This window comes from Passer montanus, unplaced genomic scaffold, assembly GCF_014805655.1.
Source record: "Passer montanus isolate IOZ18808 unplaced genomic scaffold, ASM1480565v1 scaffold10, whole genome shotgun sequence".
NCBI classification, from domain to species: domain Eukaryota; kingdom Metazoa; phylum Chordata; class Aves; order Passeriformes; family Passeridae; genus Passer; species Passer montanus.
In genome coordinates this window covers 19,108,293-19,135,875 of record NW_024356505.1, presented here as the reverse complement: position 1 = coordinate 19,135,875, position 27,583 = coordinate 19,108,293, and the positions used below count along the sequence as shown (strand labels likewise).

The window sequence follows — 27,583 nt, the reverse complement described above, 5'->3', positions numbered from 1 at the left end:
TGAATGCTGCAATGCTGCAGCAGAAAGTGCATCTGAGCAGTGATCCCAAAATATGTTGAGCCTGTTTTCACTTCAGGCAAATACTCTTTTCTTATGACAGAATTGGAAGTTTACAGTGAGTAGTAAATCTTACCTGTACACATCAGTACCTAACCATGTACTCTACACTCCTCTCTCAAATCAAAATATTCTTAACTGTTTCAAAGAAATCCAAAAAGACAAGCACATGGCCCTTAAGTAAAGAAGGTTGCAGGAACATATTACTGACAGCTCACAAGTGCTGTGGTGCCACCAAAAGGTTTCAGTAAAGTTTCTGGGATAGAGATTCAATGCAGGATTACAGCAGAGCAACAAACAGACAACCAGTCATTTTGTCAAGGCTTTAAATCAGAACAGCTTTATTTTATCTTTTAAATAAAAAATGGCTTTGGTTTCCTAGTCAAGAGGGACAATAAAGAAGACTAGTTTTCATAAAGAGCATGATGATAATCAAATCAATCTGCAGCACACATATGTATTTTTTGACCACCTTTATACTTAAGTTACCTACACAAAAGTAAGCCACATGGCTAAGTAGTTAATAAAAAGTTATCTTGGGTAAAATTCAGGTGTTTCTTCAGTAGAGTATCAGAAGTTCCTGTGATTTCTGAAGCAGTTTTCCCCCCATTTTTCCAAGCAATGCATCTGATCCCACTGTTGTCAGTGATGCTTTGTCCAACTACAACCCATAGTTAACAGGTTTGGTTCACCCACACAGTTGGCCACTTGTAGTTCAGCAGCAACAGTTGACCTTTCCTCATCACAGAGGTGGGAAAACTCTCACAATAAATGAAAAATTTCTTAAAATACTTACTCATGCAATTTCCATCAGACTGATACACATCACGCAGTTAACACTCTATTTTTTCAAGAATAATAAATACATTTATAAAAACTGAAGTCCTTGAGTTAGAAACAAAGACATAACTTGGCTTCCCTTACCCATTACACTCTTTGATAACAGTCACAATATCTTTCAACTGATGGTATATTTACAGAACAGCCAACTGGTAGCTTCATAGTAACAAATAAGATTGCCATTCATATAATTAAGACCCAGCACCATCTCAAAAAACTCTAGAAAGCATCTCTGCATAGCTATGAATATCTAAATACTTTTTGAAAACCAGACCAAGGTTTTCAGGAGTGTATAGAAGGACATTCAGAATAGAATAACATAGATACTTCCAAGTCTCTCAGTCAGGAACACAAATCACCAGATAGCTAGAGTCCAGCTCCCCTTTGCTCAGAGCAACAGCAGCAGTTTGCATCCCTCAGCCTGATTCAAGTCCTCAAAACAGAGCTCACATTAAAATATATTAAATGAATTCAAGGAAAACTAATACAATCAAGGTTACATAAAGAACAGAGCCGTCAAATAAAGTAATCCCTTGTTCAGAAAGTATTTTCCCATGAAATACAAAGTTTTGGTACAGCAGCATAAGTTTTTAATAGTACACTAAGAACAGAAAGCTTTCATTTCCAATAGCATTGTCAAAGTACATCTTAAAGATGATTTAAGCTTTAGGTTTGCATAATTTGTTTGGTTTTCTTAAAGCAGAGTGCACACAAAACACTTGCAGCACTTTTATTTGGGGATTATTTGAACTGTCTATTCTTGGGTAGCTGACTTGTAATGTTTCAATGTGCGTGCAGAAGGATCAGTGGCTTTAACCCATCTTGGCATCCAGTAGTGGGGCAGCCAGCTGCTCCGCCCTGAGTAGTGCTTCTCAAAGATCTGGCGGTAGTAGTAACTTTCTTTTGTTTTAGGAGGATTGAAAGGATATTTCTCTGCTGCCTTCTCCAGTAAAAGGTCATCAACCTACAGACATAAGCAAAACTCAAGTTAAGTTACAAATATCTTCAACTTTTTAAGATATACAAGGATTCAATAACAACTAAACATCCACAGTTTTGGGGAAAAAAAGTCTATTCTAGAGACACAGGTTTGACAGGTCAAACAAACCTGTGTCACCAGCTCACTTGATCTTTATGAATATGTAAATACATTTCCAGGGCTGTTGGTATTTCTCTGCATGACATTTGAAGCCCATTTCTCTGGAACACAACCACCTTTGTCAGTAAGGTCACAGACACTTCTTTCCTAACCTTCCTTTGCAAAAGTGCAAAAACTCAAAGCAGTCATTTTGCCCATGTAAGTGGCTTCCTAGGTTGTTTTTGTAGCTTGGGGAAGAGTTGGCTGTTAAAATCAACACCAGTAACCAGGCTCCTAGCAACAGAAGAGCTGGGATACAGAGGCAAAGACACCTGCAGTTGCTAAGTTGGCTGAGAAAGGAAGGATAAATAGTTGCATCTGTTGAGGCAATTTCAATTAGCAGTTTTTGCTGCCATCATGCTGTTTAACTTTTCATGTCTGTGAAACAGATTTGCTGCTCCTACAGCAGTACAGGCTCAGAACAGGCAGCAGAACACTGTTGCCTGACCCAACTACTTTCTTGCCTGAGAAGACAGAAAGAAAATGGGGAAGAAAGAGTTGGAGGTAGGACAGACAAGCTCCCATCCACAGGCTTGCCTACATGTATTTCCATGTAACCGAGCTCTGGTGTAAAGAGGGTTTTACTCCTTCCTCCCCATGATTAAACTACTGCACTCCAGAGAGGATTATCCTTTGTACAGAGTCAAAATGCTGTAAGTCTTCCCTGGTTAACAATGCAAACAGAGGCTCTAAAAAGCAAAAAGGCATAGCTGGGGATGGCTTTGAAAAATGAATGACTCAAACAAGAAAGCACATTATAAGGTCATTATGTTGTTACTCAGCTGCAGAGTAAGTTCATGCAAGTGCCTTCAGCTGAAGCAGCTGCTTTGTCTGTAATCCAGAAATTGTGTTTGTTGATACACAATCTAATTTGCAATCCAGACACTTAAATGATGTTCATTTCCTTATACAGTCATTTCTGGCAGGGTCTACCATTTCTTTCTAACTAGGATCACAAATGTCTTTAATCAACTCAGACATCTAGAAGAATATTGATTAAGGTTTATCTTACTCCTGCACAAGTTAACTGCCATATCCAGATTTATTCTCCCAACTAAGCATGTGAGCTGCCTCACACTGGCAACCATATCTAAAATATCTAAGAGAGAAAGAAAAAAGTGGTATTCTACCTGTTGATCAATATAGTCCTGAAGAATGGAAAACCAGGATTTCTTTACTGATGCTATACCATCACTGAAAGCTTCTTTGGGTCTCCAGAGAATTTCTTTGGGAAGTAAATTGGAATCCTCAAAGGACAATCTTAAAAGGTATTTTTCAATTCCATTCTGTTTGCAGAACAAAAAACAATGTCATGAGTCTCAGAAACTGCAGTGTAAAGATCTGGATTTAAAGACTTATAAACTGATTTCTTTTCAAAAGTTTTGCTCAGAAAAGGGCTCCCAACAATTCAGTAAAATATTTAAGAGCATGCTTGACTTTGGGTGGAGAACTTAACCATTGAACTCAGCAATCTGGTCATGCTTAGAACATGTATCAGTGAATTTGTAAACTTACATTTGGATCCCACCCTAGTTTTATGTACCTTTGGGACTCGCAGTTCTGCTGGCAGAGATAAATAATAAGAAGTAAACCGATGATCCAAAAATGGGACTCTCAGTTCAAGGCTAAGCAGGGGAAATAAATAGAAAAGATACTGAATTAATCCAACAAGTCATCTACTTACAAATTTCACAGCTTTTAAGCTTTCCCTGTCTTTCACATAAACACCAGGTTTTCTGCTTTTACTTGGAAGAAATTTCACTTGCATATTTACAACTACCTGAATTTAATTCACCAATTTGTGAAGTGAGGTATATGGTCTACACAAATTAAAGACTACAATGTTTTATAATGCCATATGCCCTGGATTTACAGACTACAGTCTATAGGATCTGCAACAACCATTGCAAAACGTATGCAAAAGCACATTTTTAAAAACCCTCTTCCTCTCAGAGAACTATCAAGTTGCTCACTAGGATTTGCATCAGCATTTGTAAACACATGATAGAACCAAGCAAGGACTTCTGCTGTCATTTCTGAAATCCACATTTGTTTGTGTTGTCAAGAAACAACAAAAAGGAGCCCTACAGCATTCACACGAGTTCTCTCCTACACTACTGGTAGATATATACATACAAAGCCTTCCTGCTTTCATGTACCACAGCTTCTAAGGACACAGAAGGCAACAAAATTACAGTAACTGCATCTTCAGCAGAAAGAATCCCTCTCAGTGCGTCTGCTCAAGAGACATTATGCTGTCCAGCTTCATAAGTGAAAGGAGATGTTATATTGCATCCTAGGAATTTCATCGTCTCTTTGGTTTCTACTCTGATAAAAAGCAGCAGCTACTTCAGGTAATACCCACCTTACAAAAAACCCAAATTAACCCAATACTGAGTATTCAGTAATCAAATACTGAGGGCTCAGTTTCTCCATATACTAAAAAGATTTGCACTGCAAATTGTTCCTTATAGTTATTCTTGTTCCTAACTGAAAATGGTAGTTTCATCCTTTCCTCTCTACTCTTAGTTCTTCTCCCTTTTCTCCATAAATCTGAACTCTTAAACTCTGTTCTAATTTGTTCATACAAGGGTTCTTTCTTCCTAACAGTGTGTGCAGCAGGTCCAAAGAAAAACAAAAGCAGCCAGCACGTGGTATTAAACACAGCCTTCAAAGTGTGGTGAAAATTTTCGGCACAAAACAAATTATAAGGCAAATGGCAGGTCTTCTGCACTAGTAAAGAGAAACATAAGAAAATTGTAAAAAGCTGGGCAAGTAATTTTGTGGCAGGATCAATACACAACAAAAGCTTTCCAACAGATAAGTTGTTTGCTTTGCCAAAGATACCATTTTTTCATACCTACAGACAGTTTCCAACATTGCTCTCAGTTTAATTAACGTATTTCTTTTAGTAAAATGCTTCTGTTTAGTATAACAGTACTATCTTCTACAGCACTCAGTTTGGAGATTCTTCAAGGTATCAGTTACACAGATTGAATCCTAATTTCTCTTTATTACAGACAGCTACCTAATGCACATACCTTTTTCAGTATGTTGCTTTAGTTCTGATGATCATCAGATTCAAGATTTCTCTTTGTCTAAATGTCCAAAGACCCCAAAATCAAATACAAGTTTGCCTTCCCTCCCTAATTCTGAATATTTGTATTTCTAATTCACTGCTTCTGTAAAGACCAGTACAGACCTAGACAAAAAAATATTTCAGTTGGCAACACAGTGAGCCCTATAGTCACAGATCAGATTAAATTTGGCAGTATGCTTTACTGTTGCTCAAATTCCTTAAGCCAACAACTTCATGTTGGCATACAAATCCTCAGCAGTCTTTTCCTGCCTAATCTTATTTTGCTTTTAAATTATGAGTGCTCAGCATGCAAGGAAATACGTTTTACCCATGTGCTGCAGTAGTTCTGTCTGCACGAAGTACATCAAACAGGTAGAGCTCCTTCAGAAGCCTCTCACTCTCTTCTGCAGCTTCCTCAGGAGATGGTGCCTGAAAACAAACATAGCATGGAGCACACAGGTGGAACACAGCTGCACTGAGGGAATCATTGCTGGCTGTCCTGCATTTGAATTGCAGTGATCACCAAGTGATCTCAAAATCAGCAAAAAATACACACAAGAAATAACATTCTCAGGAACTGCTGAAGATTAAGAAAGCTATTTTTAGGTGATTAAATCCCTTGGATTTTATGCCGCCCCAGAAGAAAAACTCAACAAATATATAGTTATAACAACTCTTGAACATCACACCTTGAGGTATTACAGATGTTCTGTTGAAAGGCAGAAGAAGCAGCTAACTCAAGGGCATTCTGTAGTGAATATATTTACCTTATGGAAATATATATAACCTTGTGTCAGCTCATCTGATCCTTCTCCTGAAAAAATGACCACACTGTCTGTTTTCTTCCGAATATACTTGGAGACAAGATACATACCTTAAAAAAAAGTATAAAGTGATTAAAGTACATCCACATACCTGATGCTATATGCAGCTAGTAGTTTAAAATTTAGCATTTTAGAAATTTGTCTCTGATACTACTTCCTTCTGTAGCAACAAAAAGGATGTTACTCAAAGCCACCAACAGCCACACTAAGTTGGTGCTGCAAATATATCTAAACTGTGTATTTACACTTGGCCCTGAAAATATCAGAAAGATGTGTCTACTTGTGATCCTGGGAACACTGGAGAATTCCCATGGGAACACAGAGAGGAGTTGTTCTAACTCCATTTGAAATTAAGTGCGTGATTAATTCCAGCACAGTGCTGAAGAAACCTTCTAGCCTTGGGGAAAAGCAAAAGTTGCTGTTTAACTCTCTGCCACTCTGAGTTGAACTGGATGAAGCCCTTTTTTCAATTTATTTTGTAAAGGGTATTTTATAAAACAGAATTATGCCTTCCACTCAATACATCTTTCTGAATGGGATGTTTTTATAATAAAAGTATTACAAATCTAAAGAAAATGATCTAATTAATTATTCTACCAAGCAGCAAATCTCAAAGAAAAAATGACAGAAAAAAGTAAGTTTTGAAGTTTTTTAATAAAAAGCTTTAGTAAAATGCTTTAATTTTTAAAGAAATGTATTCATTACTTCACATTGCTAAATCCCATCTTCATGGAGGCAATTCCACCCAGAAAGTTCAGTTTCAAAAACTGTGTTGCCTATTTGGCTTCATAACTCTTTTATGATGACACAAGATTAACTGGGTAAAATTCTGTAGTTTGCATTACCCAAAAGGTTCCATTGGATTAGGAGTTTTCCCCTCTTATCAGACTGGGACTGCTTTGTTAGAAGCTGCTGATGACTCCCTTCACTTCTCAGAATCAAGTGTACATTATAAGAACCTGCATTACTAAACCTATGTTACCAAAGGGCAATAATAAATACTTCACATTAGTATCAAAATTATGTAAGGAAAGGGTAACCATGATTTGCTGTCATAATATTCAGTACCTCAGAAAACCTGTGAATTTCTCCCTTCCTCCAAGGTACATACTTACTAGAGCAGAAAACTTAGACCTGCAGATCTAACATTTCTTTTTCATGTAACTATTGCTTTTCATCTCAAAGCTTCAAGAACAGTTCTTGACAGTTGCTTTGTGCAGTCGGGGACTTGTAAATAACTGCTTTTGACTCAGTGTGGTATCACAGATAAGTCTGGGTACCAGAACTTTGGAGTCCCAGTCCCCAGATTCTGTGCCAGCTGGCAATCTAGTAGATGACCATGTAAGTTTGCATAAAATTTTATTTGGGTGATATAAACCAAAGATTGCCATTAAAAATATCTTACCAATAGAAGCTCTTATTGTTGTTATATCATAGGTTTCCAACGAGAAGATAACCTCCTCAATTGCCTGAATCCCCTCCTCAGTATTAAGTATTACTTCATGATGTTCACTGCCTATATGTGCTGCTACCTGTTTGCAAAAGGTCAAAATAATGCATCACTTTTCAACTAAAACATTTTACAAACATATATTGTGTTTAAAGTAAACACATTTTGCAAAAGCACCAGCTCTCTTCTACTACAAAGAAAATTATGACATTAGGCCAAGAAAAGACATTACTTAGCAGACCTCTGACTTGCAGTGGTATGTTCACCAGAGAGAATATAGTCTTCCTAATTACAGTGTTCAATCATGATTGCAACAGATCATCCAGCTGCTTGCCTAAACCGTTAACAGAATCTATAGAAGCTCTAAATACTCCAGATATCTGCCCTTAGGAGAAAAAGCAGCATCACAAAAGTGATGAAAGCCTGCACAGTACCCCAGATGCCAAAAGATTTGTACAAAACTGTAATAATTAACTTACAATACTTAACATATACACAAATGCTTTAGTATAGGAACCATAACAGGGAGACCTACCCTAAAGCCCAGAGGCAGAACTGAGACATGTCCAAAGTACTATCCTTTTGACAACAAAGCAAGGGGATTCTGTCATGAAAGTTTTCCAAACCCAAGAGAAAACAGGAAAGGTTCCAGTTGCCTCTTTTGTAAGATTAAGCAGCAAGCGTTGTACTAAATTATTTACTGTAAACTGATTTACATCATAGCAATAAATGAATTTTCAGTGTTACTATTAATGCCATACCATGAAGTTAGCACCATTAATATACACTGTTTAGCATTCAGTAGCTCAGAACAAACTGAAAGCAATGCTTAAAATACCTTTCTGGCAGCAAGTAAGTCAGGACTGTTTTCCATTCCAATTGCAAAGGTTTGTAATGGATAATTGATGTTGATTTCTTTCATGAGTTTCAGAAGAACAGCTGCAACCAAGCTGGAATCTAAGCCCCCTGCCAACAAAAAAATCATCTGATTAGATGTTTGAATTATGTTTTGCTTCCCCCTTAAGGAATCTAGATACTGGAATCCTATGAGTGGGCTTCATTTTTAAGCTGTGTGAATACAAGGTACTTCTCTTAAAAGTGCACATTTACCTATGTTAATAAAAGAATCAGGCAACTTTAGTGGAACAACGACAGTAACAGTTATCATTACTTTTGGTGTCAGAAGCATCAGTGGAACTCCTTACTTAGGATAAACAGAAAGTACACTGAACACATTACTACTAGAGAATATGCCCCTTCTCAGCTCTACTAAAAGGGATTTATAATGTCCATTTTAAAACCACTCTCTCTCTTCCTTTTACCTACACAATTTACAATCAACTGATAGGACTATGGATTTTTTTTTTTGTTTGCTGTAAGGAAAGTAACATAATGCTTAGTGTAAGGGTTCCACTCTCCTTCATTCTTTCTTTTCTTCTTTCTAGAGGGGAGTGAAAAGATTTGAACAGTTTGGATACCTGTTTGCCCACATCTGCCTGCAGTTCTGAAAAGCATGAGGCAAAAGCCTCTTCTCTTTGTTTCCCATAGTCTGCACGTGTTTTTTCAGCTAAGTGCATTAGAATCAATTCCCACCCTGATCCCCTTTGTGGACATGCTATCTAGAAAAAATATTTCCTGTTAAAATTACACACAAATTCTGAGAAAAGGAGAGCACATAAAACTGAGTGCTCAGGATGCAGAAATCAGGAAAATAAAATCCAGGTTTTCCACTGTGACACTGAAGAATTCCCTCTGTGATTAGAAACAAAAGCTATTCTCTGTGATGTTCCAAGCATACACAAAACTGTGAAGCCCTGAGATACTCTGATATTATTTATACCAGCATGGGCATGTAGTTTTGCTTCCTGCATGTGCATCTGAGGAGCTGCTGACTGCCTTCTAATTTGATATTTGAAATATGGGGTTTAAACAAGCTTTTTACTGAAACTGAGATCTTTCAACTCTATATATCTTCCTATTTAATTTACCTTCTTCCTACATTTTATGATTGCATAGTAAAGAAATGGTCCAGCAGCATCTCCTGGTCAGCTCTCTCTCATTCAGATGCACATTTAATAGGATTCATGACAAATGAGTGTAATTACTGCTGCCCAGCAAATGCATGAAAAGCATTCCAGAACTCTAACCACAAGTACCGAGTGCCAAACAAACACAGGCAATAAGGTGTCAGACCCATGGTTACAGAGCCTTACCTCTGTAAAACTGAACTATCTGATCACAATAGTGATCAGCTAAGTGAGTGAACAACTTCCTGTAACACAAGCTGTTACCTTATCTGCAAAAGAGTGTAGCAAATAATTTTGGCCCAGATGGTCTCCTGTAATATGGTAAATTAAGGAAGTTTAGGATAGAGACTAAAGCAAAGTTGACAAGTGAGAATTCTCCTGCTTCTGAAACATGCTAAGGCTTTCTTCTAGGTTCAATCTGTGCAAAGCGAATGTAGTAATTAATTTTCATTTAGACCAACCTAAGCATAAAACTCATGTATTTAAGAATATTGAGTGATTTTCAACAGGAATATTATATTTGTCTTATTTAAAAATGTTCGGTGTCTCAATAAGCCAAGATCCCAGCCCACAGTAAACTTTAAAAACATAAGACTTTCAAGATACTTGTAACCTGGAAAACTTTATTCCAAACTAGCAAGTTCTCTGCTGCCTGTTCTAAAAATCAAGTGAAGATTCAGATCACTCCAGGTACACTGCAGCAGAAGAGCCAACATACTTTCCTTTAAATACTAGAGGATGGGCAAAAGAGAGAAAAGGTACAGAATCACTGTGGTTCTTGCTACTAACCTGACAGAAGACAGCCAATCCTTCTGTGAGCCATCAGACGTTTTCTAACAGCATTTTCAAAGAGAATACGGATGTTGCTTTTCACTGTGTCAAGGTCAAAACCTGCTCAGAAAAAAAGAAAAGAAGGTTAAAAAATGTCCAAAAGTGTTACTTAGACTTTGCTGGATGATGCTAACTCAGAAACAAAAAATTTGTCTGAATGTTCTCCGATAACAAGGACACTCATCAAAACCTGCTCAGAAAAAAAGAAAAGAAGGTTAAAAAATGTCCAAAAGTGTTACTTAGACTTAGCTGGATGATGCTAACTCAGAAACAAAAAAAATTTGTCTGAATGTTCTTCGATAACAAGGACACTCGAGTCCATATTTGTACATGAATGCCTACAAAAACAATTCTAAAGTCCTTACATTTTAAATGTTCTTACAGATTGGTTTTTTTTTCTTAAATGGTACTTTTTAAAACCAATCAATGCAAATTTTACATTCCAAGATTACGATTTTTTCACTTTTAAATCAGAGCAAGTAGCAAAATCTTTGCTGTACTACCTGAAGGCAGAGCTTCCACTGTATCACATGCAACATGGAGTGGTTCATCTTTACAGCTATGAAATTTTACTAATTCCACTGATGCAACCTTGCCAGAGGGCTTTAAGTCCAACACTTCATAATGACCGGGAAGAAATGGTTCCACTTTAGAACATAAGGATGTTGAATGCTTTAAGTTGATAAGTCCTACACATAAAATGGGAAAAAAGAAAAATGTCAGAGTTCTTGACTTAAAATGGTTAAGTTATACCTCACTCAACAGCCTCTCTACTAAAACTATATAAAAATATTTTATCTGGATCCTAAATCTGGTATTAAAAAAGTATCCTTCTGAGTCACCATCAGTCCTGGCCAGAGCACAATTCTGTTTCCAGCAGGATGTACACATAGATCTGAGCCCTCTCAAGCTGAGGCAGATAGCAGAGAAAGCAAACCAGCAAGTTTTACTAATTGGCAAGTAGCAACTTATCCCTGTGAGCACTAGGAAGAGCATTTTTCTAACTGACTACATTATGGCCAGGTCAAAGTATAATATGTTTAGGAGAATTTGAATGACAATTATTAATTAATTTTGTGTTTAAAATTAAGTGTAGTCAACCTAACAAGGACTTTGCAATAATAAACAACATCACTGTAGTGATTGCTTAATTGACATATATTTAGTAATTTCAAAACTCATCAGCTCTAGACTGATCTACTCCACTGCAACTGAATGCCAGGTATAACTTGTAGCCAAACCTCATTTCCATTCCCCCTGTGAAAGAGGATGTTTTGCACCTACTGGTCACCTGGATGCCCCTTGAGGACATCCTCAAAAGGGACAGAGTTGCTGTTAGAGAGGGACTGGTGTGATTGTTACAGGACACAGTCCCCACAACATTCACTTCCCTTCTCTCTTCACACACAACAGAAATGGTGCAGCTCTTAGTATTACTACACAGTACTATTAGAAGAGTCAACTTACACTGGAGTATGAAATAAAATAGATATATAATATATTGGACAGAAATAATCATGAAAGTCAGTTTTAGCCAAAGTGCATTTTATGCAATAAACTCCCTTTTGACACTGTTTGGATTTGTTTGTGATAGTGCCAAGATTAGAGATAATTACTTTAAAAGAGAGAGCAATGATGTGTCATCTCAAAGAAAAAAAATCATCATCAAATCAAGTATGTGATTCTGGGAAATAACCCAATGCTACAATAAATTTCAGTAGGGTTTCAAAATTCCTGGTTTTTAGAAGTTCTTGTGGTATAATTACCTGGTTCACTACATAACACCAAGACCAAAATCTAACATATTTTATTGGAGCATAAGGCTAGTCTAAGTCAATAGACTATGACCGTGGCCTAACATAAAACACCTTGAGTTCAATCCTGCTATGACTCCAGAAAATTCCAGTTAAACAAGCAAGTTATTTTAGAAATACTAAGGACAATTAAACATCTTGGATGTTTTTATCTTAATTATGTGGAGTTCTTACATAACTAATATATAGCTGATATATTACTGAACTTACTCTTCATTTTATCTTCACACTAAGAACAAAAGACCAACAAAGAAGTTTGTCTCCCAACAGAAATACCTAAGATTACTTAGCTACTAAACACAACTGGCTTTACCTTTTGCTTCAGAACAGACACCCAAAAATCCATCATCAGTCAGCACCTTAAATAGTGGTCTGACTCCATAGGTATCTCTTGCCAGAAACACTTTTCTGTTTGCAGTGTCCAGAAGAATGAAAGCAAATACACCATCTAGCATGGATGCTGTTTGTTCTATTCCTCCTCTGTTGTAGAGATGAAGGATCACCTCACCATCCACTAATGTTTGATAGTCAAATCCAAACTGCTTCTGCAGCTAAAAAAGAAATATAAAGAAAAACATAAATAAGTATTTGCAAACATTGTCTGCTTATTGTTTCATAACAATGATCTTCCATGTAAAATCACATAAATAAGTTATATAAATACTTCTGCCAAAGAAGGAAATGATACTTTTGTGTTCAAGGTTGTACTGGGTTTACGTGGCCTGGCTTTGGTAGCGGAGGGACAGTAAGGGTGGCTTCTGTGAGATGCTGCCAGAAGATTTCCCCATGTCTGGCAGAGCCAAAGTCAGGTGGCTCCAGGACAAACCTGTCGCTGGCCAAGGCCGACTCAGTCAGGAATGAGAGTAATGCCTCTGTGATAACATTTTCAAGAATATAGAAAAGTTATTGTGCAGATGTAACTGCCAGAGAAGAGGGGGATGAGAACGGCCCTGCAGATGCAGAGGTTGGTGGAGAAGGAGGGGCAGGAGGTGCTCCAGGTGGCACAGCTGGATTCCCCTTCAGTCCATGGTGCAGCCCAAGGTGAAGCAGCTGTGTCCCACAGCCCACAGAGGATCACGGGGATGCAGAGATCCGCCCACAGCCCATGGAGGAGCTCCATGCTGGAGCAGGTGAATGACTGAGAGGAGGCTGTGAGCCTGTGGGAATCCCATGCTGGAGCAGGCTCCTGGCAGGGACCTGCTGGCATTTGGAGAGAGGAGCCTGTGCTGCAGCAGGTCTCCTGGTAGGACTTGTGACACTGTGGGGAACCCAGGCTGGAGCAGCTGTGCCTGAAGGAAAGCACCCTGTGGCAGACGGACCCATGCTGGAGCAGTCTGTGGAGAACTGCTGCTGTGACACAGACTCATGCTGGAGAAGTTTGTGAGGACTGTCTTCTGTGGGAGGGACCTCACACTGGAGAAGAGGAAGAAACCTCCTTCAGCAGTGGCAGGAACATCATGTGATAAACTGACCATAACCACCATTTCCTGTTTCCCTGCTGGGGAGGAGAGGTAGAGGGAAAGTTTCTTTTTTCAAGGCTTATTTTACTTCTCATTACCCTGCTCTGATTTTGTTGGTAATAAATTTAATTTAATTTCCCCAAGTTCAGTCCATTTTACCCATGACAGTATTTGATGAGTGATCTCCCCCAGTCCTTAGCTCATGAAACTTTAGTTGTACTTTCTCTCCCCTTCCCCTTTTTGGAGGGAAGCTTTGGTGGGTGCCTGGCATCCAGTCAGGGGCAACCCACTACAAAAATGTTACCCAGGATCATTTCTTAGGCAATGAGACTGACAATGCAGTCTTAAGCAATTCATATTAAGGCAAGTTTTCAAGGATACACTTCTGAAGGTGTCAAACTGCAAACCCATGACCCTGGTCTTCAGAAGCACTAGCCAGCCATTGTGTAAGAAAAACCACTGAACAAATCAAAACACATAGATGCAACCTCTCTGCAGACTAAAGTACTTTGGAAATAATCTTTGGTTTACTTATGCAGTCACTGCAATTCCTCAGCTTTTTTTATGCAGAGAATTTCCTTCTGCCTCATCTTCCTCCACTCCTCAAACCATTCCTTTCACTGTGACTATGCATATAGAATAGGAGAGGAAGAAATTAGCTGTCAGACTTAAGTCAGATCAAATATTCTTCATGTTCTTCCGGTGCTACTCTTAATTGTCCTTTCAATACATACAAAACAAAGGGAAAGAAAAGGCTTCACTAAAACTCTAACAAGCCAAAAAAACCCACAAAACCAATGCTTTTACATTTTAAGTTCCTTGGTTTTAACTGTCACTTATGGGTAACAATTGGCAGTCTTAGATCAAACTGAGTCAAAGTTAAAATGAGTAAGTCATTGCCCTGAGGAAGGCACCTGTTTCACCAGTGATCCTTTCTTAGGATCCTTTTCAGCCATAAACTTGAAAGAAAAATCTCATTATAAAGAAAGAGTACATAATGTAATGACGACAACCAAACAAGTTTCTGTAGATGGCAATGCAAGTGTTGTACAATTAAGGTCCCCTCAGGACTGTGTGTAGCATGACTGAGAGTAATTCTTACTGTTTTCAACAGCAGAAAAACCACAGAGCAAAACACTGCAAGTAGTACAGACTGTCGGTACAACAGATTTCACATGTACTGCAGGACAAAGTCTCACCCTTCAAACAGCCAGATACTTGAAGACTGGGGGGAAAAACGAAATCTCCTGGCTATTCAGTCAAATTCCCAATGATATTACTGACGTCACTGATGTGTCATCTGCTGTCCTGACCTGACTTAAAAAAATGTGACATTAGAAATGCTATAAAATTAGCATTAGAAGTACTATAATATCTCAGATTATTCAAACGTTTCTGATGCTACACTTCGTATGGGTCACATTTTATACATTGATTCAGCCTGATTCAATGTGTAAAATATGATTCAATGTCAGAATCAGACACAATTTTAAGCTGCTTTTTACATCAAATTCAGATGATCTGAATCATCTTGCCAATAACAGGCACCATGGACATCTCAGCACAGGGACTGAGGAACACTGACAGTGTTGAGCAGTAGCATCACATCCACCAGAGACATTTAGCACCTTTAGGAACCATGTAAGAGTTGCTACTTGTTTTGTGCCTAAGAGACTTAGGTGGCTCTCAAAAACCTCACAAAAAAAACTGACTTCTGCTGCAGACACCTAAGGACTTCCACGTATACTGGAAACATCTCCTCAAGGCTTACTGCTTTTATATAAATACGTAAGCATGCATACCATGCATCACTATATCTCAAATGACATATCCCATCTAGACTGGGAGGCAATAATAAAAATGCAATACCCAACAACTTGGGAGAATGACAACCCAAAATAATTGAAGAACAAGACAGACTAAAAGCATTTGTATTATGAAGAGAGAAGAAGGGGAGAAAGAGGCTTGAAATTCTTCTCCCCAAGAGATAATGAAGAATGTGTCTTAACTTTCAACTGAATAAACCTGAAGATGTATTTATTGCCCTTCTTTTTAATTAAAAAGTGATTTTTCAGTATTAAAGTATGTTGCTAAACAAGCTACAGATTCACAGCTCATTGAGATAATTTACTTCCTTTTAAATACTAGTTCTTTGCTAATTTTCCCATTTCTTTTCTGATATGCTAATCCAACACATTTTAAAGATGTTCTGAATATCCACTAGTCTTGAAATAAAAAAAAAAAAAGAATTTTTTTTTTTAAATTGCCTTACCATGTATACAACACTTACCTGTTTGAAATTGTAGATTTCTCCATTGTAACACAGCCACAGGTATGGGAATTTCTTGACCCGGATAGGCTGCATGCCATATAACTGATCAACAACCGCCAGCCGGTGGAAACCGAAACAGCAGTTGGTGAAACCATTGACGTTCTCAAAACGAAATGCATCAGGACCTCTGTGTGCTATCTTCATGGCACTTAGACACTGCACAGAAAGGCACTCATCGCTCCCAAACAGGGCCCAGATACCACACATTGTGAGGCTTGTGTTCTACCTGCACGTGGAGAACCTGTTCAATGGAGACACGATCAGTGTAAGCAGGAGCTGACACTTTGTACTGGGTCTGGCTGAGAGGGAGCTCATTTTCCCCTCAGCAGCCCTCAGAGTGCTGTGTTTTGTGCTGGTATCACAGCACTGTTTTGGCTGCTGCTGACCAGGGTTCACACAGCATCAATGCAAGCCAACATTTCCCTCTCACCAGAAGGCTGGGAGCAGGCAAGATCTTGGAAGGCAACGTAGCCAGGACGGCTGACCTAAACTATCCAAAGGGATATTCCATATCTGATGTCCACCTAGATAAAAGATTTAAGGGAAAGGAGCATAAAGGCAGAGCAACTACTACGTGTGCTGAAACCCTGCTTCCCAGGAAGTGGCTGGACATTGCCTGCTGATGGGAATGAGAGAATAAAATCTTTGGTTTTTCCTTCTGCTCGTGCATGATCTTCACTTTTCCTTAAAAGTAAACTGCCTTTACCTCAACCCATAAGGTTTTTTACTTCTCATAATATTTTCTTGCCCCTCACTCCATCCTGCTGAAGAGGGAAGTGACAGAGTGCCTTGGTGAGCACCTGACATCCAGCCAAGGTCAACCCACCACTCACCTAAAGACCACAGATAAAGATATAGGCTATTAATCACTTAACTGTCAAGACACCTGATAAAAAGAATAGCAGACTTTATTAACATGAAATAAAACCTGGCTTGCTCAAAGTATGATAAGCAAATTTTAGCCAGCAAGAAAATAGGTTTAAGTTTTGCCTTTAGATACAGCAAGACTATTTATGATTTTTTATTTATAGAGCACAAACAGAACAAATCATTACTGGTCATAGAGTATGATATATAGCAGTAACATCATCTGAGCAGAAACATTAAACATCCTTTCAGTTTGCTGCCTTTACATTCAAAGGGGGTTTGTACAAAGAGGGAGGCTCTTTAGCCAGACCTGTAGTGACAGGACAAGAGGGAACTGTTTCAAACCCAAGGAGCACAGGTTTGGAGCGGAGTTCCCCACGGGCAGCGGCCCAGAGGCAGAGGCGCGGCGGAGCAGCGCGGTGTCCCCGGAGGCACACACGGGCCTTGCAGCCTCGGAGCCCTGCCCCAGAGCACGTGTGCTCCAGCTGGGACCGCCGAGCAGCGATATCCCTGGAGACAGCAGCCCAACGCGGCCCCGGGGCTGAGGTTCAGAGCGCCACAAAGCCCACAGCTGGGGACGCGGGGGATGCGAAGCGTGCCAAGGAGAGCCCTGCAACACTGCTCCGCCTCCCACATCTGTCCCATCTGCACATGCCATGGCGCTGCGGACCTCCGCCTCAGCACATGGAGCTGGGCTTTCCCACCATCCTCCCGGCAACCCGCGGTCTCTGGGCGGGTTCCCTCCCGCTCCCCGCGGGCCCTTCCACACGGCCGCCCCTTCCTCCGGCGGCGGCCGCCGCGCATCCCCCCGGGCCGGCGCACGGAGAGCCGCCGTCCGCGCCGCGCCGCGCCGGGGGACGGAGGAGGCGGCCCCGGCAGCCGCGGCTCCGCCCCCGCCGGAGGCTGCTGTTGAAACACGCCGCGAAGTTTCATCATGCGCCTCCCCGTCCTGCCCGGGCCCAGAGCCGTATCTCCCTGTGCAGCCGGCGTGGGCTGCCCCGCGGCCCGGCAGGAGCTCGCAGGCCGGGCGGGAGCTCTCAGGCCGGGCGGGACCTCCCAGGCCGGGCAGGAGCTCGCAGGCCGGGCAGGAGCTCTCAGGCAGGCCGGGTAGGAGTTCCCAGGCCGGGCAGGAGCTCGCAGGCCGGGCGGCTCGGCTCCGGCACGTCCCCCGGGCCGCTGTGAGGAAAGCGAGCCCCGGCAGGCGCCGCTGGGCGCTCTGGGTGTCCTGGGCTCCGGCGGGTGATTTGTAGCTCTCAGAAATCCTGTCCCTGCACGTGTGCTCTGAGCCCTGCCTTGCGTGGTGTCCGTGGAAAAGAGCTAAGGCACTGCCCTAAACTGCTGTATTTGGTTTGGAAGAGGCAGGTCCATGCGAAATTCACACATTTGGAAGCATTTGCCGAGGACGTACGATTTTTTCTGTGCAAAACTAAGTTCCGAATCATAGACACGATGAGTAAAACAGGATTTTGGTGCTTACCTCAACTTCGTTATTGCACAGTTTTGCCTATTTGTCTTTGAGAGAGCTAAAGTAAACGAAATTCAACTCTGAATAGTAGGATGTGAAGTGTTAAATATAAACCCTAATTCTCCACCAATACTTCGAGGGAGAAATTAGTAATTCGCATGCAGTGTGCTTTCATAGCCAGCTTTAGTGGAGTTACTGTAAAACTGCAGTACTGTGCATAAAGTTCTTCAGGTCATGCAGTTTGTCAGCAGAAAGTATGGTCTGTGTGTAGAATTTTAAAAGGACCTTCAAGAAAGAAAAATGTTTTGAAGCATCCTGTGCATGAGAAATAGGCTCCAGTGCTGATCAGGAGTTGGTGTAGGATGTTTCTGTCCAGCAGAGCTTCACCTGAACGCAGGCAGCCTGCAAATGCCGTGTGTGCAGTTCCCAGAGCTGTGCACTGCTTGGAAGTGTGTGCAATGGCACATGGAGTCACTGCAGGTTATCTCTTCAGGTTTTTTCCAGAGATCTAAATGTCACTCTGCACTTTGGAAAGCTACAAGAAATAGTAGACAAACCTACTAATTTACATTGTTTTGGGGGGTTTGTTTCTCAGAAGCATTTGTAAGCAGCCTTTCTTCTTTACTTCTTTTCTCCATGCAGAAGAGATATTTCTTATGGGTCTGCTTAGGCTTAAATTGTTGTCTGGGCACTTTCATTGATGGTTCCTAACTAAAGAATCCCTCCTGGTTCATAGCTATATCTCATAAAGTGCTTTATGATAGTCACAAACCATTTGGTACAATAAAAATCTTTTAATGGAGAAACTGAAGCAGGGAGACTGAGAAGTGACTTGCAGAAAGTGGCTTGGTAAGGCTGGACAGGTACAGCCAGGGTAGAGCAAAACCTCTCAAGTCCTCATTAAAGCCAGCATCTTTAGGGTGCACTGGGTAATTTATCCTACCCTTAACTATCGCTTCTAAAAACTGGGGATAACTTCTGCATTTAACTGTGTCTTGCATGTTTAATGCCCAATTTTAATGAAGTTGATGGTGTTATATATGGGGCTATTGTCAGAAATACTACACATGACCTGACTTTTATTACTGGCAACGTTAGTGTTTGGTAGTTCAACGTGCAAGAAAAAACTGATATGTCCCTGGCCTTTTCTCTACTATTGTCAAGTAGCCCATTATAGTCTGTTTATATTAAGTCTCATTCTTCAATATCCAGTCTTTTCTTTCAGCATATCTGCAGACAGCACTAGATGTAATTACACCTCAGTCTCTTACCTGTGTTTTTCTCAAGTCACATCTTCTGTCTCAGTTTTCTCATTCCTGCAGACATCATGTGTAATACTTTCTCCAAAACATTGTCTTTTCCACTCTACTCCGCTAAAGTTGATTTTTCCTTACATTTTTGTTGAAAGAAATAATGTGCATTGCTTCTAGGTGGGTTGAAAGAACAGGTGTACATGTAAATATTGGGTGCCATTAGTAGCTAGGAGACTTTCTGCTTTGTGATACATATCAGGTACATACCTGAGAATTACCACTTGGCCACAGAATAAAGCCATTTAATAATGGCTGAAAAACCTTGTAAGAAAGGTCCTGATTAATGAGTTAGGAAGTGCTTGTCTTAGTTTTGTTTCTAATCAGTTGTGATGAAAGGCTAAGAGGTTTCTCTGAAGGCAAGAGGTAAATGAGTAAATGAAATGTCAAAGTTAACAGTTAACCCAAAGCTAACAGGTAAGTGAATACACTGTAGAATGAAGTGGTGCAGCTTCATGTCTCACACTGAACTGGTCACTGTCAGCTCAGCTCTTAATTGAGCATTGCTCATAAATGAAGTCTGTGTTGCTTATTTTGTCCCTTTAAAGATGAGTATCTTTGGTGCATCTGTTGAATGTGGTGCCACCAGCATGCTTGGAAGACTGGAAATATCTAATTTCTGTGAGATTAATGAAATGTGTTTTGACAGTAGAGACAACTGAGGGGAAGGGGAGAACTGGAGGATGTGATTAACAAAGGGAAATGGTTGAAGGTCTTTTAGCTTTCACAGCAATGACTAATGAGTTAACAACCTGTGGTACAGGGGTTTTTACAGGGCATAGTCTCCTGAAGATAGCCCTCATGAGAGGGCTTTTTTGCACAAGAGAACACGTCAGCTGGTTTTGTGATAGGGGCTCTCCCAGCTCTCTAGTCCCATCCTTTGCTCTCACTGGAGCTGTGCAAGAAAACAGGATCTGAAGTGGAAAACAATGGCAAGACCCCAATATTAGAGAAAGACTTTCCATTTTCTGCCAGCATCCAATGCACATTCTCTGGAGTTTCTCAGGCAGGAATTCAACACCCTTTGCTGATGGTGAAAGTTGCCACAAGTGAATTCATGGACCAGGTCATTAAGATGGGCAGGACTGTAAAACACCAGAAATTCTATTTGTGTGTCTCAGCACAGCCTTACACCAGCCCTTTGCATAGAAATTACTAGAGAAGAGGCATTCTGCACCCTACCAGGCCACCTACTTGGTCACAGACTGTTTAAAATGCTTCGTCACCAACAATTTGAAGGATAATAAAGAAAATGCTGAAACAATTTCAGGTTTTGAAAAACTGAAGATTTTGGCTGTGGGAAGGTGTGTCTTGTCGTTTACACTTCTAGGACTCCCTTTGCAACCAGTATCCATTTTTAGCTTGGACCAACTGCTCTCAATCTGGCCTTGAACACATTCCAAATTGTAATAGCAAGACTTGTCTTTTCCTTCTCCTAACTTGTATATAATGGTGGTGTGGGAATAGGCAATTCCAGGTTTCCAGATGCCTCAGACAATCCTTTTCTCAGCATTCAGTGACTGAATGTTTTCTGGGACAGGGACTGAGCTTGAAAGCAGAAGGTTGTTCCTCCTAATGGAGCTGCATAGAAAGGTCAATATACCATGGTGGCACAGCAGCCCATAGTACTGAGAGAGATCAGTAGTGGGCAGGGCTCAGGGAAAGGTGGAAATCACTTCCTCCTCCCCACTCACATGGGTTGACATAAACAGTGTATCTCATACCTGGCTATCTTTTAAATGTAGAGGCTTGTTGAATATGTCTACATTCACCTGGCAATAGCTGTAGTGAGAGGTGTTCTGGTAACACATCTGAAATGCATGTTTGTATGTCAAGAATATGCACACACAGAGAGCAAAGGCCTTTGCCTATATTGGTTTTCCTTCCCTAAGAGATAGTAACAGTATGTGCTCTTGAAGTCTGAATGCTTGCACTCAAAATCTCAGGCAGAACCATACTTTAACTCCTAAGTAGAGAAAAAAAATGAAAAGAGAAACTGTCAAATTCAAAACCTGTTTGAAGATCCATATCTTGAAGTAAGGTAGGCTCCCATTTGTATTATTTAGTCTGGCTTTTACCCAGAGGGACTATATCACATGCCAGCAAGCTTGCAGCTTTTAAATAACTTATCGACCTAACAGAGCTCTTTGTTCCTATAATTTTGAATTTATTTATTTTTCCATTTTTTTCTTGTCTGTTCCTTTCCTTTCAAAGACATTTAAAGGACATACAGTCTACTTGTCTGTCCTCCAGACAAAATCTCTTTTCTCATAGTATAAAAGTAGTTGTTTCTCCCACTGGGAGTTCCTATTGCTGTAGTCTCTCTTATTTAATCCTTTTTCTTTTCTTCCTACTTAATTATGTTAAGCTTCAAAACAAATAAGACTTGCTCTGACCTCGGACTTAGAGGTCACAGCACTGCTGAGTATTGAAAGAAAATCTTCACTACAGCCCGGGCATTCAGGGCTTCAGTAAAATACTAGGAAGGCATGGCTAGTGCAGCAGCAAGGGGAAACACAAAGTAAGGTGATTTGTTATTGCCTACACAAAAGACTAAGCATTTTTCACCACTGCTGCATCCTTTTTTTAACATCCCGGCCCTTCCATCATGCCCCGTGTTTCTTAGCACAGACAAGAAAGGGTTGTTGAAAGAGCTGTGGGCCATAGAGTGCACATGGCAGGCATGGCATATGGCACACCAATGGCTCTATTGTCCAGGCCAGGACCACAGAGGAATGAAACATTGCTGACTTTAACTCAATAGTGGTCTTGGCTAATGAGAAGGAATCCAGTGTAATTTATTCTCATCCTGGGGAGGGGGAGACAGGAACAAACTACAAAACCAAAGCAATATATATATGCTTTTTAACCACTTACAGAATGAGGAAAAAAAAAAAAAGCTGTCTGATATTGACTATGCAACATAAACCAGCATAACTCTCTAGAGTTCTTAGAACCACAATGGTAGAACTTATTCAAATTCTGGGTCTTTTTCATATAGTAGTAAAGATTGGGTGTCAGCTGAATTAGCATTTAAACTAACTCTTGTAGTCAATACAGCAGGATTAACTGCAAATTACAATCTTCAGTTCACTTTTTCATTGTAATTCACCCATTGTGAAAATTTGCCGCATTCAATAGATATTTTTTTAATACAAACAAGATTTCTTTTCACCTAGAATACAGCTAATATTCAGCTGTAGAGAGATGGTTAGCTGTTATAAAACTGTAACAGCTAAATTCATACTTGAAGATATATAACTGAGTTTTTAAATACACTAATATATATTTTTTTCAGCTGGAATAAATGGCCGTAATTTTAATAAAAAGTTATTTTGCACCCTCCATTGTGCTGCTTTGGTCTTTTAAAGTGTATTTAATGTTGTGATTTGTTTCTGGAAGACAAAAAAAAAAAGTTCAGTAAAATGTGCTAAAAAGGCACAATTATGTTCTCCTAAGTACAATTAAGAACAGCAGAGGAAGAATGATAACAGTTATTGGACACTGCATGAAATTTTTTTTAAAAAAATTATTTTTTTAGGTGGTATTTGGTTTATAAAAGATTGAGAAACTATTCTAAAATCTATGAGTGTAGGAGCTCTTTCTCATCACTAGGTCGAGCTATTACTTCAAAATAAGAAGCCATCGCCCTGCTAGGACTATTGTTATCAGAAATAGAGGTGTAGAACAAATACAACAAAGGTCTGCAGTGAAATAATTAGATTGGCTGATGTAACCTTTGCAGTGTGGAAAATAAACAGCTGCACTACCACACACATGCTAAGTAAATTATTTCTGTAAAAGAAAAGAAATTAATAATGAAAGCAATTTCTCCCCATTTTCTCACAGAGGCACACATTAAATTAGAGTTCACTTCTCTAAGTTTGCTTACTAAGACACAGTATGTCTTAATAATGATATTAATTCACCAGCACTGAAGTCTTCAAAGGTTGTATAGTTATTATAGCTACTTGCACTCACTTTTTACTAGGAATTGGTTCTGAATTCTGTACAGAACAATTTCTGTTGTTGTCACTGTTGTTATATAAACAGTAAAATCTGCTGTCTCTCCTCCCAGTACTTCCTTAGCTAGAAACTAACAACAGACTTCATAAAAATAGCTTTGTCTTTTATACATAAAAGATGAAAGAGAAGTCTTCCTGATTTAAAAGCAAAGAAAACCAATTCTAAAGGAGCTCAAATGCAGTATCCATTCAAAAGGATTAAAATACCTAAATAGTGAATGACTGCAAAGAAGAGTTAGTTCTGCATTCTAATTCTTACTGAACAATATCTCATCTCTTATTGTGGATGCCAGATAAGAATGTGTTTTCTAGTATAAATGCCAACATTTTTATTAAGCTTTTTTCCCAAAGAAAAGAAACCTGAGCCAACTAAAATTTTCTGTCAATTCTCATAGAAATACAATTATATAAGGAGTTTACTTTATAGCAGCATTACTTTGAATCTTGTTGGAGTTAACTGCAACCCTCAGAATCTCTTTACTTTTGCCAGGTACCAGATGGGCAAATGAAAGGATCTGTCTGCAAGAGTTGGCTACTCCTCAATCTGTTCTGAAATTTATCTCTTATTGGAGTTTTTATTATGAGAGAACATATTATTTTATTTCTACTGTAGGATTTGACAGAAAAAATATCTGCACTTGTCCTAACTTTTAAGTAGTGCGCATACGTAAAACAAATGGGAAAACACTTATCTATACAGAAATATATCAGCAACAAGAATAAAGAGAGACACACATTTTTCTTAAGTGCTTAAAGGTTTACAAAGCTATTTCTACAAATAAATCAGAGCCAGAAAATAAAGTATGGGAGGCTAATTATTAACACACTCATTGGCGTGATGTATGTCCCTGCCAGGTAGTATTTCCTTGAGAAAATCTCTGGGCAAGGTAATAAAGTAACATTTGCCAAGAATTATTTCTAAAGAGCAGGACAAGGCTGAGGTTTGGGTCCATCCAGGAGAATCCCAGCAGACTTCCTAGCCAGTCAGTGGTTCTGTATGCCTGCCCATCATGTTCCACAGCACTGAAAATGAGTTTCTCAGTTTTATGATACAAAAATCTCATTCTGATGGGCAACCACACAGCTTTCAATTTACTTTGAACTGAAAAATTGTGAAATATCTCTGTCAAAGAATGGTCCCTGGCACTGTTTCATCTTTAGAAACACAACTGTAGAGCATTTTGAAGTGGGCTTTGGGACAGGTCTATAAGCAGGACAGAAACATTGTGACAAGTGCTTTTCTTGCAGTCTCCAGAATGAGAGCCCATTACATTTTGTCTGGTATTTTCAATGAAAATACAAAGACATTTAATATCTTTTATTTTAATAACGAAAAAATATTCCCTTTACTTCAAACTTTTTAGAAGTGTTCTTTTGAATTTCGCATTTTTATCAAGATCTGGTGATTAATTCCTTATTCTGCCACTTGAAATGTACAGCCTGAATTTTTGACACACGCTGAATACTAATCTACACTGAATACCAATCTGGAACTTCACAATGGCTCATTTTAAGTCAATTATTTGTAGCAGGGAGATCTGGTTAGCAGGAACAGCAGCACAGAGATTGTACAATTGTTTAAATGAAGACAGTACTTCTAATTTCACTGATGTGTATTATTCCACTCCTGGCAGTTCCACTATTGTTTGTGCAAGAAACACAGTGGGTAAAGTTCCGTGTCATAACAGGATTCAGACTTCCAGCCAGCAGGTGTTCTTACTGGTAAAAGGAAGGTGGGGTGATACACTCATATTTCTTTATCATATTTAGATACACTTTATCACCCACAGTAATCTCAACACAGTAAATAATTCAGTTTTACAGCTCCGTGTATGGGTTTGACTGTTTCCAGACTCCCCACCAAATTGCGTCCATGGTGTGTCCTGCTCCAAGTCCAGTGGGCAAAGGTGTGGTGGTAAATTGAAACTCCATTCATTTTTCTAAAGGCCTTTGTTCTGTTCTAAGATTTAGGGTTAGTATGTGTAATTCTCAAATGTGATCTGGTTCAGTGTGCCTGCAACTACAACTTGTGGGTTCATAAGTGGGCACAGAATGGATTAATAGGTTTTTTAGAAAATAATGGCCTTACAAAGTCTGAATGGTCAAGTCAGTGAGATCTTTTATAAATAATATTAAACAAGTAAGGCATTCAATTTAATCTGGCTCTCTGATCAAATAGGAGTGAAAAGAAAACACAAAAGTAGCTTTCACTCAAAATACATGGAAATTATTTATATAATATATATTTTCATGGTCTTGCTAATGACCTGTAAAAGCAATGGCATAAATGGATTCAATATAAGACTATTTAAAATTAAACAAAATGTTAAGAAAACATCATTCCTTAACAACCATTAGCTTGTAGAAAGCTATCTACAAAAAGCAATCAGTTTCACCACAGATATTTATTAGATGCCAATTATATATTGTTTTGGTTTGAAAAGACAGGTGTTTGCTAAGGAAGGCAGGAGCCTTCCTTGAAATGGAAAATGTAAACCCTCGCCCTCCGAATTATTATAATTTTTGGAATTAAGAGGTTCTTAGGTAGAGATATGGGAATAACAGTTCTTTACTAGGAAAACTTAAAAATACAAATGTGTGAAAAACGCCAATCACTTGTTTTTCAAATTTTTAAAAGTTTAATTGTAATAAAATGGTTATAACCATTTATATACCATTTTATAGTATATAAAATAGTAATAGTAATATAATTAGAGTAATAAAATTTGAACGGTTGAGATTAGGACAATATGAGACAATAAAAACAAAGAGTTATGGACGTCCAGCTACCTTTTTCTGGGCAACACAAGCCTGAAAAAGGACACCCGTTAACAAAGGATTAACCCTTAAAAATGATAGCCTGTTGCATATTCATATACTTCATACATGATGCATAAATTCTATTCAAATAAAGGATTCTGTCTTTTCATCATCAAATTCTCCTCTTAATCATAACAGCTTCTTTTTTACTGAACCAGGCGGGAAGAAGTTTGTTTCTCCTGATAAAAGAGCAATAAATTCTCTTTCTCTGAAAGATTTAGGTGTCCTGCAGCCACCATCTGCTGGGAGCACCTCATTCCTTTCTAAAAAGAAAACATTCCACATAGATAGTTCCTATTTTAACTACAAAAGTTACCTTTTAATTATGAAACTACATTTACCATACTGTTAAAATGTTAATACAGCATAAATTTCTAACATAACATATATACCATTCATTTTAATATTTGCAAAAAGCCAATCATAAAATACGCATTTTTCACAAAATGCAGTAGTACCAACAAAACCACTGACAGAGTCAGGATACAACTTGACACCCAGTGGGTCGGGGAGGTGGTAGCAGTCCAGTGAATGGTGGCTGCGGTCCTGCAGTGACAGGTGTGGTTCTGTTGAAGTAGTGATCCTGTAGAAGGGTGTAGTTTTCACTTAAGGTTGTCTGGTTGTGTAGATGGGCCTGGTCTTCCTCTGGGAATTCAGTCAAGAAGAAAGCTGCCCTTGGAATTTAGTGGGGAAAGGCTGTTCCTCTGGAAATCCAGTGGAAAAGGCTGTTTCTATTGTTCTAAAATCTTAGATTATATCTAGGTAGGAATGCTTGGTTCTTCTCTTTGGGCTGGAGCATCTCATAATGGGATGATGTAATTTTTACTAGTCATGTAGTAACACTCAATGGCCTATTAACAGAAGATATCTCCCCGGAAGGAGGAGTGGTTGTGGAAGATATAAACTGCCCAATTAACAGAGGATAACTACCCTGCTTTTAACAGATGGTAATTGAATACACACCCAACTAAACTTGAGACACATATTTAGATGATATGTCTGTAGTCAGTGACTTGCCAAATTGCAGAGCCTCACAGCAGCTGTTGCATTTTGACTTCTGCCTTAACTTTGTGTGAGCTTTCCTATCTAAAAACCTGTGCTTCCAGACTCCACTGCACAGAAATGGGGAGAGTTGAGAGCAGTAGGTGGTGTTTGAGTGGGCTGTTATGGAAGGTCTGTACTCCAGAGTGCCCTCCAGAGGGTGTAAGCACTGAAATGCCCAGACAATTTTCTCACAGAGACCT

At 39.3% G+C, this 27,583-nt stretch overlaps 1 protein-coding gene across 1 annotated transcript; it reads right to left on the bottom strand.

The window, feature by feature from the left end:
* Window positions 1-374: 374 nt before the first annotated feature.
* Window positions 375-16,855, bottom strand: ASNS (asparagine synthetase (glutamine-hydrolyzing)). The gene is made up of 11 exons (XM_039711725.1): window positions 15,811-16,855; window positions 12,374-12,611; window positions 10,750-10,935; window positions 10,205-10,306; window positions 8,227-8,354; window positions 7,344-7,470; window positions 5,882-5,988; window positions 5,443-5,543; window positions 3,579-3,660; window positions 3,166-3,321; window positions 375-1,861 (listed from the first exon to the last, which is right to left on the bottom strand). Exons 1-11 carry the CDS (start codon window positions 16,057-16,059, stop codon window positions 1,652-1,654), a joined length of 1,686 nt encoding a protein of 561 aa, XP_039567659.1. The 5' UTR covers window positions 16,060-16,855; the 3' UTR covers window positions 375-1,651.
* Window positions 16,856-27,583: the final 10,728 nt, after the last annotated feature.

What these genes read in the sequence shown, in the direction of transcription:
- ASNS (XM_039711725.1), bottom strand. Translation starts at nt 16,059, where the DNA reads ATGTGTGGTATCTGGGCCCTGTTTGGGAGCGATGAGTGCCTTTCTGTG. An exon ending in AGTGGAAGCTCTGCCTTCAG is followed by an intron (nt 10,307 to 10,749) that starts GTAGTACAGCAA and finishes TTTTCTGAGCAG; the next exon opens with GTTTTGACCTTGACACAGTG. An exon ending in AACAATAAGAGCTTCTATTG is followed by an intron (nt 5,989 to 7,343) that starts GTAAGATATTTT and finishes CTTTTTTTTAAG; the next exon opens with GTATGTATCTTGTCTCCAAG.